General features: G+C 40.4%; 1 protein-coding gene across 2 annotated transcripts; it reads right to left on the bottom strand.

Moving 5' to 3' along the window:
• Positions 1 to 5,498: 5,498 nt before the first annotated feature.
• Positions 5,499 to 12,693, bottom strand: LOC125017017 (syntaxin-12-like). Of its 2 annotated transcripts, none has more exons than XM_047599842.1 (10): positions 12,535 to 12,693; positions 11,394 to 11,533; positions 10,318 to 10,387; positions 10,117 to 10,216; positions 9,467 to 9,604; positions 9,302 to 9,345; positions 9,086 to 9,194; positions 8,919 to 8,991; positions 8,742 to 8,824; positions 5,499 to 6,898 (listed from the first exon to the last, which is right to left on the bottom strand). In XM_047599842.1, exons 2-10 carry the CDS (start codon positions 11,491 to 11,493, stop codon positions 6,806 to 6,808), a joined length of 810 nt encoding a protein of 269 aa, XP_047455798.1. In that variant the 5' UTR covers positions 11,494 to 11,533; positions 12,535 to 12,693; the 3' UTR covers positions 5,499 to 6,805. The 2 variants fall into 2 exon arrangements, with proteins under 2 accessions (XP_047455798.1, XP_047455799.1); XM_047599843.1 differs by lacking the exon at positions 12,535 to 12,693 and adding an exon at positions 12,274 to 12,417.
• Positions 12,694 to 12,867: the final 174 nt, after the last annotated feature.

The raw sequence follows: 12,867 nt of genomic DNA, 5'->3' as shown, positions 1-12,867 counted from the left end.
AGTGCTAAGTTTTACTGAACACTTTCTCCTCTTTAATCTAATCTTAGGTTCTTTTATTTTTCTTTTGACTTGTGGTTTTTAAGAGTGTTTCTTTTATGTGCAACTACTGTGACCAAGTCCCTCGTGGATCATTAAAGTCTCTGTAAGTCTAAGTCTTGCTTCTTCTCCATCTTTTTCTGCTTCTCATTCTTATTTTCATCCTCCTCCTCGTTGATCTCCTTCCTTATTTCTCATTTTCATGCTCCTCCTCTTCTCCTCCTTTCTCCCCTTCTTCCTTCTCGCTTCTCTACTCTTCCCCATCTTCTTCTTCTCCTCTCCCTACTCCGTACTACCATCTTTCTCCTCATTCATCATCTCCTTCTCCTCTTCTTTCTTCTTCCCTTCCCTTCCACTCCTCCCTATCAGCTTCTCCTCATCCTTCCCTTCCTTCTTCTAATATTCCTTCTTCTTGTCCTACTCCTCGTCCCCTTCCTTCTCCTCCTCCTCCTCCTTCTTTATCCTGTGGGGTCATATTGGATCCTCTGGTGTCTCTGGTGGACCAGTTTCATGTTTGTCCCGTCTGGTCTGGATAAACAGTGAGAGCTCAGTCTCTTTGAAGTGAACATGCAGATAAATCACAAACCACCTCCCCCCTAAAAAAAAAATCACCACTGATCCTAAGAGACAAACAGCATTAATTAATCTCTTTCAGAGGAGGAGGTGTTATTTTGCTGTTATGTGCCAGGGAGGTCTTATTTTTAGCCATCCCTGGGTGCGACGCTAACTCTTTTGGCAGGATGTAGCACATGTTGGCTCCATAGACACTAATCAGATGCTGAACTCAAACTGACCAGACTGTCACACACGTTTACACATGTTCATATTCTCATTTTACAAAACCAAATTTGCTCTTTACCTCATTCAGTTTCCATTCGTTTTCTGTTTATTGCACTTTATTACTTTCTTTCAAACTTCAAACTTCATTTATTTATATGGCACTTTTCTTACTAAAAAGCAACAAAAAGGGCCATAAAACATTACAACAAGACACAAAATCATGTCCATGCTGAGGGGTCCCAGCCCTAAACCATAGGGGCATCGCTGTAAGGATCACCCTGACCCGAGCACAGAGACCCCCACACCGAGGTGCAGAAAGTCTCACCACCCAGGCCATAGGGACCCGAGGGACGGCCGGAACAACCCAAAGCGTGGCAGGCCCCCATGAGGACTAAAAGACTAAAACAATAAGATGTGGTAAGACATTGAAACAAATAGATAAAAAAGAAATAAATAGATAAAGTAAGTAAAGTAATAAAAACACTAAATAATAAGTTGAAACACTTTTTACCAATAAAAACTGGTTATAAAATAAAGTAAATGAACCATGTAAAAGAAAGCCACATAAAACATGCTAACCGTGAACTAATGCAACGTTAGCCACGTGTTTCAGGGGTGTCCAAGTAGAAGTTTCATTTACTACATTGCCCTCCACAGTGGCTCCACTTATTTCTTGTAATATCTTTGTTAGAGAGGCTCACTTGATAAAGACAGACCAGACTTCGTCCCGTCTGTGTCCTCCTTCAGTCAAATCATCCATCCAGTGAGTGAGAGTGTAGGGGTCGGTGCATTCAGTATTAAGCAGTGCATCACAAGAGGCCTAACATTCAACCAAGTCCAAAACCAGATGGGAAGCACGATTAAGAACAACTGCGTCGAACATGAATGACTTAACATCTTTAGATACGACATTTTAAAAAGAGACCAGCCACAGCATTAGAACGACTTTCCCGGTAAACAGAATAAGGTGGATGAAGAGGAGTTTAGGAGCCTGAATCAGCTTCCTAATATTGTCTCCCTTGTGCCTCCAAGACAGTGGGCACTCATCAGACCTTCTGAGCGCGTCCTGTGGTGTCTGGAAACAGGATGTTGTTAGTGGGGGTTCTATGGGTTGAGTGGAGGGACTTCTGTGGATCATCCCACACAGATGGTCACTGTCAGTGGTTTTAATGTAATACATGATCAGTGTGTGTCTTTAACAGTTATACCAGATTTAATGCTAATGATATGATCTGATTTTGTTAAAAAAACTGAGTCGGATCATGTTCTTGCTCAACCATGTAACAGATTCCCACCTTTGGTATAACAATGAGACAATCAGGAGGTGGTGTGGCACACAGTCTTTCTAAAGAACACTGACTACTTATCAGCAGCTACAGTGCAGGGGAAGGTTGACATTTACGGCGACTGGGGAATGATATATATTATATGGAGCAGAGAAAACGGAGAGTGGAAAAAGTAGGGTATGAGGAAGGTGACAGGGGAATGGGGATTTTTCTTTTCTTTTGTTTCTTTGGTTTGATGGAGCCAGGGCTGAAATGCAAATGTATTCAGGTGCACGGGTTAGTTTCACAGGTTGTTCAAACCCCTTAAATTATGTGTGCATATGTCAAATTTGCACCAGGGAGGAGAAAGAAACCACCAGGAGAACGTCTATTGTTCCGCACGCTTGCAATCCGTCCATCAGTGCAGCAAATTAATGCCGAGGATGTGTCTTTATAACAGAGGGAAGGAACAGAAGACCACCCCTTATACTCTTTGAATAATGAGAAAGGAGTAGACAGTCTTTGGGTTACCCCAGAGACCTCGGCTCTTTCACTGAGCACCGAATGTGTCTGGATTAAAGGCCAGGGGAAAATAAGAACAGACGACCTACGTTGTTACATGAAGCTCTTTGTATGTTCTCTTCCAATGTCAGACCACAGAAGCTGCCGGGAGGCGGTAAAGACGGCCGAACAGTGGAGGCAACAGACGGCTAATTGCTTCTCTCAGAGGGGTTTTCTCATCATTAAATCGTGGCTTCACAGAGGTTTTCTCAGGGGACAAGGTGTGACACTGGAATACATATATTATATACAAATATAGAGATAGAGAGAGACATGAAGCATCTAAGGAGTCATGAATTACCACCATAAGGTCCACAGTGCTGCTAGAAGTCTGTTTCTGATTGTTTGATCAGAGCTTAGACTGTATATAAATATGGAAAACATGTCTCCACTTTCTTGCATTGACCAAACTGAGGCTATTGTGGATTCAGTTCTCAAATCAAAATATCGATACTTTCGATACTTCAGTCATTCGAGGTAATGTAGTAACACAGTGAAGTAAGTAAACTATTGAGTTGAGGCAACACAACAAACCTTGTGAAACACCTCAGGCTATATACAAATATATACAAATACAAGGCATTTATGATGAGGAGGACAGAAGAGGAGAGCAAGGAAAGGAAATTGGTGGAATCGAACATCACTACCATCCGCTAACATGGAGGAGGCGGAGCTTATGACCTATACTGCAGCCAGACACCAGGGGGAGCTCTACTTGCTTTGGCTTCACTCTAGAGGAGCTGTTACGCCTCATGCTACTAGTAGTTACACTGAAGCCAAATGTGGAACTAGTGGAAAAACTTAGAAAAGATAGATGAGTAAAACTTATTCTGTTTTTAGGAGTCGTTTCATCGTTGCCCCTCTAGTGCGCCTGTTATGGTTAATTCATTAAGCAGCTAATACTGGTTATTAACATCCTGCTATTCTAAAAACGTTCCTTTAAGTTTTTTTTGAGCAGTGTACATAGAAACCTCCCTCTCCGCAATAACTCATTACAGGCAGCTTCTAGCAGCACTGCAGTCTCCTCCTGAGACACTAACACATGGCGTAAGTGTCGAGTAGGAGGATTTTAGACAGCTCCTTTACTCCGATGGTAGATTTAGATGTAACCTGACTGGAGTGACTAAGCAACCAGAGACTGGTTGACAATGTAAATGTTCCCATAATATACATTTACCAAAATGGTACATCTTTTTCAATTTGGAAATGAAAACTTTTGTGTATTTGTGTATTCCAATATGTCAATAAAGTAGGTAAAAATGATCATATAGGTGACGTAGTATGGAGCACCAACTCTGCCACAATTAAAAATAAATAAAAATACCTACAGATATATGCCATAAATAAATAAATGAATAAATAACTTATCTAATACCTAAATATATATGCCATAAATAATTAAATAAATACCTAAGTATATGGCATAAATGCTATTTGCTGCTATATTTATTTATTTATGTGTGGTTTAGTATGTTTTTTTAGCACAATGTTTAGCACAATGAGGAACCATCTCTGACATAATTTAAAGTAAATAAATAAATGAAGAATAAATGAAAAAATAATACCTACAGACAGAAAACACATAAATGCCATGAATGTTATGTATTTATTTATTTAAAAATATAAGCCTTAAGTGTTATTTATTTATTTGTGGCATATATGTAGGTATTTATTTATTTATTTTTAATTATGGCAGAGCTGGTCCTTCATAACGCTGTGCTGAAAAAAAAGGCACCAAACATGTCTATGGTGAACATTTTTGTATGCGGTATATAAAGGCAAAATTCAAAAGTTTTCAAAAACAAAATAAGTAAAATAAGCTAAGATCCTTAATTGTCAGACAACGTAGACAACATTTTATTCAAAGGAAAGCACTCCAGTCTGTTGAGTCTCACAAAAAAAATATATCTTCCATGTGTTTTTCTTGTCTTTCTCATTTCTTGGACTTGGTTTTATCACATAAAGACAACAAAGTGACCCTTGATTTTCCATGTGAAAACAAAATTTTTTGAAAAGTAAAAAAGTCTTGATATATCCATTTTATTGATTTTCCAGTCTTCAGATGAACAAATAGTACACACCTTTACAATGAGGGGGTGGGGCCCAATCTGATTTCTTTTTGTCATGGGCCTCAAAATTCCTGGCACCACCCCTGCTTACAACGAGTTTCCGAGATTAGAAAAATACTGTATTTGTTTATCTTTGTTAGCGTGTTAAGATAGTTTATGTCGTGTGTGTTTGTTAGTTGGGAGAACCAACTAAAAAAAAAAAAAAAAGCCCCGTGTGAATGTTAAAGTCACAGGGTGCCACAGAGCCTATGGGACCTGATGGCCTGAGAGCTTTGCTGAAGACCACTCAATGCTCCTCCACAGCCACAAGATGCTGCGTAACCAAGGCAACTCCGACTCCAGCTTAATGAAATCTCTCGACATGCTCGGCACATCTGTTCCGTCCAGACTTAAGCCGCAGTGTCTCACTGATACATTTCTATACCAAGGAGCCTCTTAACCTTAACTCCAAGCACCAGTGGAACAAAAAAACTACATAAATAGCTGCGGAAACAATTAGACGGGCGGCCGCAAAAACGGCATCCCAATCAACAGAGGCCATCCAAATTACAGCATTACGTAAACGCCGGCTTCTCTTTAGTGCGCTTTGAGTGCATTTCAGGGCTGATTTCATTGCCCGTCACATCATCCAAGTTGATTAGCCGACCTCAAGTACAAGAGGTGCTGTGAAGAGTGTGTTGCCTTAACAACAGTTTCAAAACGTGATATTTTCACTGCAAATTGCACAAATGATCCAGTCATAGTTTATATAATGGAGCAAATAGAAGAAAAAAACCCAAGTGCAAAATTGGATTAACCACATTAATTTTATTTACTGGCTGCATTTATGTTTGCATAATAAAAGTTGGTAAACTACTGTACTTCCACAGTTATAGTACTCACATGGGACGGGTTAAAATGAATAACTAACAGCACGAGTATTTTTTCTTTAGTAACTGCAGTAACAAGTGTTGTTGTAATAGAAGCAGCTATAGAAGCACTGACAGCCTGAATACACAATCAAATGACTGGTTTTAAATCGACAGTTCATCCCAAATGCAAAAAAAAAAATAAAAGTAAATTTTTACCATTATAACATTCACCGATCAGGCATAACAATATGACCACATTCCTAATACTGTGTAGGTCTCCAAAACCGTTGTGATTCATCAGAGAGTGGACATGGGCCTTCTGAGGGTGTCCTGTGGGGTCTGATGACAGGATGTTGATAGTGGGGTCTGGTCTAGGTGGGTGCCACATGTATAAGTTATATCCACATGAATGAATGCCAGGTTCAAAAAAAGCTTCCCAGCAGAACATTGAATTGTCACAAGATGGTCAATGATATTTACTTCTCATCCGTGGTCATAATGTTGTGGCTGATCAACATACATGTTATTTATAAGGCCTAAATTATACCCATTTTTTTTATGTGACAGTTGTGTATAATATTTAGTTTTTTAATTTTATATGACCAGCCCAAACAACAAAACATAATATTACATTGTTAGGTTATAGGTGCATGCTCCCTGAAGTTCACTTTAGGTTTATGCACAACTACAGGGACTTAACCTCTGACACTTTAACATATAGTAGCCTTCGCTGGCAATAAATAGAATGACAGACGTACGTAATGTGCGTCCACAGTAAATAAAGGCTGGCAGGTCGCGGTGTTGTTCTGGTGTCTCTGTAGATGTTGGCCGCTCTCGCTGTGGTTAGTCTGCCCTCTGGTGGACAAAATGAGACACGACCCAAAGCGGCGCCTCGTCGGGTGGAATTTCACTATATTAGATTTGTGGTCAGCGCGTCCAGAGAGAATCCACACTCCTCATGTCAGCAGTACAGTTCATATTCACACAAGACAGGGTTTATGTGAACTTACTGAGTGCAAATCTGTGCAACATTACATTTAAATACAGAAGTGAGGAAGGATAAAGGTGAGAACAATTGTACTTTTTTGTGCTGTGATGCAGGGTCTAGTTCTCATACTTGGTCTATTATGCAGACATACAGCTCCACTTGTGTGTCTCTCTCTCTCTCACACACACACACACTTGACACATATTCACACACAACTGGAGTCATCTGAAGGTGTCAGAAGGCTGCGTCTTCTTCTCATTTGATGGCTTGCCAGATGATGATGATGAGGATGATGAGCACCAGAGACCCCACCATGGCCAGCATGCACATCCTCTTACGGGACTTCCTCTGCACACAGCAAAACGTTGCGTTAGAACCAGAATCAAATATCGTCCGACTTGGATTTGCTCGCTAAATATTTGTCAATGCACCAACCTCTCCGGAGGAAACGTCTACATGCTGTATGTAGCAAGTAATTTGACTTTACACATCACATCATGACTGATTGTTTTACTCTTCATGTGACACCACGGTCGACCTGAAATAAAAGCTGTGGGACCTTTGGGGCGTATTTGATAAACATACTGTATAACTGACTGGTCAGCACAGTTGTTGGTTTGGTATTTACATGCAGACACAAGCATCTAAACCAGGAAAGGCAAAATCATTGTAGTTCAGGGGCTGCAATTGTGGCCCAATTTGAGCTCAAGGGGGCGGAGCCAGTATCCTTTATTTAACCAGGTAAAACCCATTGAGATGTTAAACCTCTTAAACCTCCAAGCTTCAAACAGTCCATAGGTAAGACCAGACCTCAACTAGATTAATTAATTAATGCTAAAGTGTCCACTTATACTAAAGTGGAAACATGTTACTACCAAGCGGACCAATCACAGCTCTTGAGCTCTATGTCGAGATGACGTGTAGTTACATTTCTGGGGAGGTGCACGTCTGGGGTCTGCACAAGGTCTGGGCTGTTTGCCATAGCTGTTTGACACAGAAGCCTATTATGTCCGCAACTCCGATCGGAGCCGTATATTACAGAGTCTGTCCAACTAGGGAATGGAGCTATCTCTCTATGCTGATTGGTCCTGAGCTGGTCACGTGTTTCACGGGCGCAATGTTGGATACAACTAACCATATTCACCCAAAGATAAGTGGCAATAATGGAGAGTAAAGTTGGATTAATAGTTAAAATATGCCACAGTGCTCAGCCTACGGCTCCAGCACAGGATCAGGAAAACTCCCACCGTTTCCCCAGTGAACAAAATGGACTGAGTTGTGGAAGCAGAAGATTAAAAGGAAGAACTGGATGTCAACTGATTTCTCCCTATTATATGAGGTAAATGTCTCTGTTAGAGGTTTGTCAAGATTTTATATAGGAAAAATAAAGTTATGCCATCATTAATGTGAACCTTGATCTAAAAAACGCCCAACACCACTTTATAAATGAATGAAGTTTGAAGTTAATGTAGCCTTATGCTAACCTTAGACTAGCTAGTTATCTAGACTAAAAGCTTAGAAAAATAGTAGCTACTGTCATATATACTATAAAACCCATGTGTGCATGTGATTTATGTCCATGTAGATGGACACATTTAATTGACACGTAACTTTGCCTCGGTTACTACTAAGTTATTATGGCTAGCATGCTAATGTTGTAATGCTAATACTAAATAACAGTGAGACTAGTTTAATTTTCACTATTTCTGAGTACTATCACTGAGTACTTTTAACAGTGATGGATGAACGGAGAGACTGAGGAGAAGATAAACACAGCTCTATGAATGATGAGGTGATTGGACTACAAAGCATTTTACAGGCTCATTTAAGATATTTAAATTAAGTAGACGCTGGGATAGAGGGCCTTTTACATAGTGACAGACGTCGGCAATAACATTTACAGGCTCGTTAATAGTGAAAATAAGACATTTATTTCAACATAGCACATCTGCTACATAGTGTTACACTGGAGAATCTTCCCTCTGATGTATCTAACATGGCGCCTATGATTTGGGTTGGCCAGACTCTCTGTAATATACAGCTCCGACTCTTACTGAAACCAAATGACCCCTAGTGGACAAATTAAGAATAGCAGTTATTTTTATTTTGCAAAAAAAAAATTCCTCAATGTAATTTTTGTACTTTGCAAATTCATCCCGTAGGTCAGACTGGACCAGGCCTTAAGTCTCACCTGGTAGTACGCTGCCTTTTGCAACTGGACGACCCCTCTGTCGACATGAACCTCAGCGTTCTCCACATTGGCCTCGATACTGTCTGTGGGTCAAAGAAGAGAAAGGGGAATGTAAAATGGACGAATAGTCACCCTCACGTCAGCGCGACATCTGTAAAGGATCCTCTTATGACTTACCAATCATCTCTCCCTGGTCGTGGATCATCACAGCCAAATCCTTGAAGATCTGATTCACGTCCATGATGTCGGCCTGGAGAGGACAGCAGCAAGATCGCTATGTGGTGAACAGAGCTACAGAGTGTATAAAGGTGTTACCCACGTCCTGATAAACCAGCAGCTGATACCTCCAGCTGTTTGATGTTAGTCTCCCTCTCTTTGATGATCTCCAGGTCCTCCTCTGTAATGGTGCTCGGCTCCTCGGTCTGAATCTGTCTCTGATTCCACTCATCTTCCCTGCACAATAACGTAGCTCTGTGTGAAGCCCTGAATACTTCTGAACAAATATTTGTGTATTTTTCTTTCTTTAAATATAAAATATTTTCAATGAAAAAACAACATACTTCTCAAAAGTCACCAGCTCTTCATTGACACTTCCTCCGTCTCCCTATAAACAGTCAAAGAAAGTTTATTTAACAGCAGCTTCCCATTTTGTACGCAGATGTATTAATTATTCCATACTGCCCGTTAAGGCTACATATCTCGTCAAATTAGAAATGTGGTTTCACCGTAACTCTGGATCCAGCTCGAGCTCTGGCCATCGACTCCTTCTCTTTCTCGGCTGCTCTCCGCTGCACCACCTGGAAGTTGTTGAGGGCTGCGGAGAAGTCGTTCATTAAACGCTCCTTCTGAAGCTTTTGTTGCCTCTAGAAGAAAAAATGGAAGAGTCACGAAATGCAAAAGAGCACATTTTATACTTGAAGTTTTCCTGAACTTGGGTACAGGACTGAACAAACAAGAAAGGAGGCTAGACTGGGATTAATACATAATACTCCAAGTACTGCAAGAGTGTAGATGCATTCTTGTTCTCTGGTCAGAAGGCACAAATATGTACACAACTTGCTTCCCTTGCCTAAAAATTTAACTTCTTCTTCCTTTTCGGCCATATGTCCAGTTCACTGTCCCTCCCAACTATCCATCCCTTTGTCCGTATGTATGCAAATACACATTCACCTCATCTGGGGCTCGGTAGAATATAATAACAGCTACCGTCTCTAATGGATCTCTACTGCCGTTTCAGACCCATGAACAGAGCTGTGTTTAGTGTGCATCTGGAGTAGCTCGTATGCAAATACAGAAATATAGAATTTAGCACCTGGTGATATCTACACCTTTCACGTTTCAGGACAGTACACAGAGTATAAAGTCTGTCCCTGACCTGCTCTGACGGGGACAGGGCCGGGGGCAGAGAGCTCAACTCCTTCAAGTGTCTGTTGGTTTCTTTAGCGATCTGGTTGGTGTAGTGCTGCAGCTGTTGTCTGCGGGGAGATAGACTTGAAAGGTTAACCTCGTTACAGGCTTGACCCAAATAGTAAATAGTATAGCAATATGTGAGATACCATGGGACTCCGATACTTACAGCTTCTCTTGGACCTCTGAGGTCTCCTGCCTCGTCCCCTGTTGGTAGAGGAGATTTTTGATCTGGCCGGCTGCAGAGGAAAGGAAACGCTTTAGTAAATGTGTCTTTCTTTAATGGGATTATTAGCATTAATGTCCTGAGACAATGCTCATGAGCATGTACACAAAAAACAATATCTAAGCAATGTTGAATTCTCTGTTTGGACACTGACACTTTTGTTGTTATTTTAGTTGTTTCACAAAAACATGTAATAGTTACATAATGGCTTTTTAGTTGCTATCTTTGGAATAACCCCAGATGATTCCAGACTCCCTACCTATTTACAGAAGTGCAGGAGTCCCTTAGAGCCCCTCACTAGCCAGATGTTTTAGTTATCTTACTCAGAGGGAAGGATGATACATCCTCTGTCACACGGGCAGTGGATCAAGGCCATCATGCAAAATATAAAACTGGAAAAGATCAGATGCACTCTTGATGGCTCCACCAAGAGATTTTTACCCAAACCTGGGACCCAAAAATTAACTTTTTGAACAATCAGTCTGTCTTGTGCTGTGTTTTTTGTTATGTTAGAGTTCTTTTTTTATGGTGTCTTGTCCAAATAATGTCTCATCAAAATGAAGTGTGCATCTAACGTTGTGAACTCATCTACAAGAATGTGTAGGTGCTTCCAAACATGTGATTGGTACCAATAATGCTGTGATACATTGGTGGATTATATACTAAGAAAGGCTGAAAACAAAGACAACTGGACTTTTCATCCAAGTAGCTTCTACAGAAGTGACACTTTGAAAATTAAACTTCTTCAATAGACTTTACAAGTGCAGTTGCCCTTGTTTTTTTTTTTGGATCTATGTAAGCAGTGTTTGATGCACACGGGAGGTGTCAGGTGAATATCTGTGAATATCCTCAAGTCATTCAGAGTCTGCATTTTAAGGCCATATTCATTACATAACTAAGCAGCTGAAATAACAACAGACGTGTCAGTGCCCAAACCTGTACGGCCCAAACTGTGCATACACACTAGGGACCTATAAAGGTGAGTGGGCATGTGTTCAGGTAACACGGTAAGCACTCACAGTTTTGGCTGATCTTCTGGATGTTGGAGCTGCATATCTGGACCACACCGTTGAAGTCCCGTGGCTGGGACCAGCTGCTGTCTGCTCTCATGTAGGACATTGTGTTGCTGAGTCACACTGCTGAACCTAAAACTCTGAACTTAAATGCAACACAAACACAAAGACGGTTAAGATACTGGTTATATATCCCAGGCGGGGTTCACACTGGACAGGTCTCCAGTCTATTTCAGGGCTTACACAGAGAGACAGACAACCATTCACACCTATGGCCACTTCAGCACGTTTTAGGACGGTGGGAAGAAGGTGGAAAGTACCCGGAGGGAACAAGTCCACATTGTGTAGAAGAACCTAACCTTGGTCAGTCAGGGAAAAACTTTGAAGTTATCATAATACTAAGTTCAAGACAAACCAGACATGTTACCTTTATTATTATTACTATCATTATTATTATTATTATTATTATTATTATTATTATATACATTCATAGTTTCTAGAAGGAGTAAAAAAAACCCGATGATGATGATGATGTTTAGAATGACACAGCCTTCTTCTTCTTCTTCTTCGGGGTATTGGTGTAAATACACCACTGTGTTAGTAGAGGGACGCAATAGATAGATAGATAGATAGATAGATAGATAGATAGATAGATAGATAGATAGATAATTTATTTATCCTAAGGGAAACGCAGTGTCCAGTAGATTCATCATATAGAACAGAATATAATGATAATAATAATAAAAATAATAATAATAATAATAATAATAATAATAATAATGAGAAGAAGAAGAAGAAGAAGAAGAAGAAGAAGAATGCAAGAAAAATCCTCGTGAAAGAGCCGAGTTTGCATCAAACACAGAGAAAGCCAAACCCAAATACTCACGTGAACTAGCTTAATATCATTTATCCGTGCGCTATAAGGCCTATAAACAGCGAAGCAGAGGTTAAACCAGTCTAACGCCGAATATTTAATTGCAAACAGAGCGACTGTGACTCGGGTTGCAATATAAAAACGCCTGTATCATACCCGTTACATCCACATTTGTTGTTAATAACGGCGCCGTTGTGCGTCTCTCGTCTCATTTCTAGTCTTTTCCAACACCTGTGTCCCTTCAAATCATTAGGAAAATAAAAAATCTCTTACTTGTCGAATCTGGCGTCGACGGTTTAGATTTGTCCTCGAAATGTTTCCGGGTGAACGTGTTTACATCGCTAATAGTCTGTAATAAAGATAATAATAAAACCACTAAAACCCAGCCCGTCTCCGACGTCACGCGCTCGCAGATTTTAATCCGACGTTGCGTTCACGGTCGGTGCTAAATGTGGAAACACAATGGCTAGAGCAGAGAATTCCGGAGGGGCTGTGAATGCGGCGTGACCAGTCATATGACCCCGTACCGAAAGATAACATCTCTACACACTTTTTAATAATACATTTATTAAATATAAAAATTTAATGAAAATGCAATGAAATTAA

The sequence above is a fragment of the Mugil cephalus genome, chromosome 11 (assembly GCF_022458985.1).
Source record: "Mugil cephalus isolate CIBA_MC_2020 chromosome 11, CIBA_Mcephalus_1.1, whole genome shotgun sequence".
NCBI classification, from domain to species: Eukaryota; Metazoa; Chordata; class Actinopteri; order Mugiliformes; family Mugilidae; genus Mugil; species Mugil cephalus.
This window is presented reverse-complemented; position numbering and strand designations above follow the sequence as displayed.

What these genes read in the sequence shown, in the direction of transcription:
- LOC125017017 (XM_047599842.1), bottom strand. Translation starts at nt 11,493, where the DNA reads ATGTCCTACATGAGAGCAGACAGCAGCTGGTCCCAGCCACGGGACTTC. An exon ending in CTAACATCAAACAGCTGGAG is followed by an intron (nt 8,992 to 9,085) that starts GTATCAGCTGCT and finishes TGTCCTCTCCAG; the next exon opens with GCCGACATCATGGACGTGAA. An exon ending in CGACCAGGGAGAGATGATTG is followed by an intron (nt 8,825 to 8,918) that starts GTAAGTCATAAG and finishes TTTGACCCACAG; the next exon opens with ACAGTATCGAGGCCAATGTG.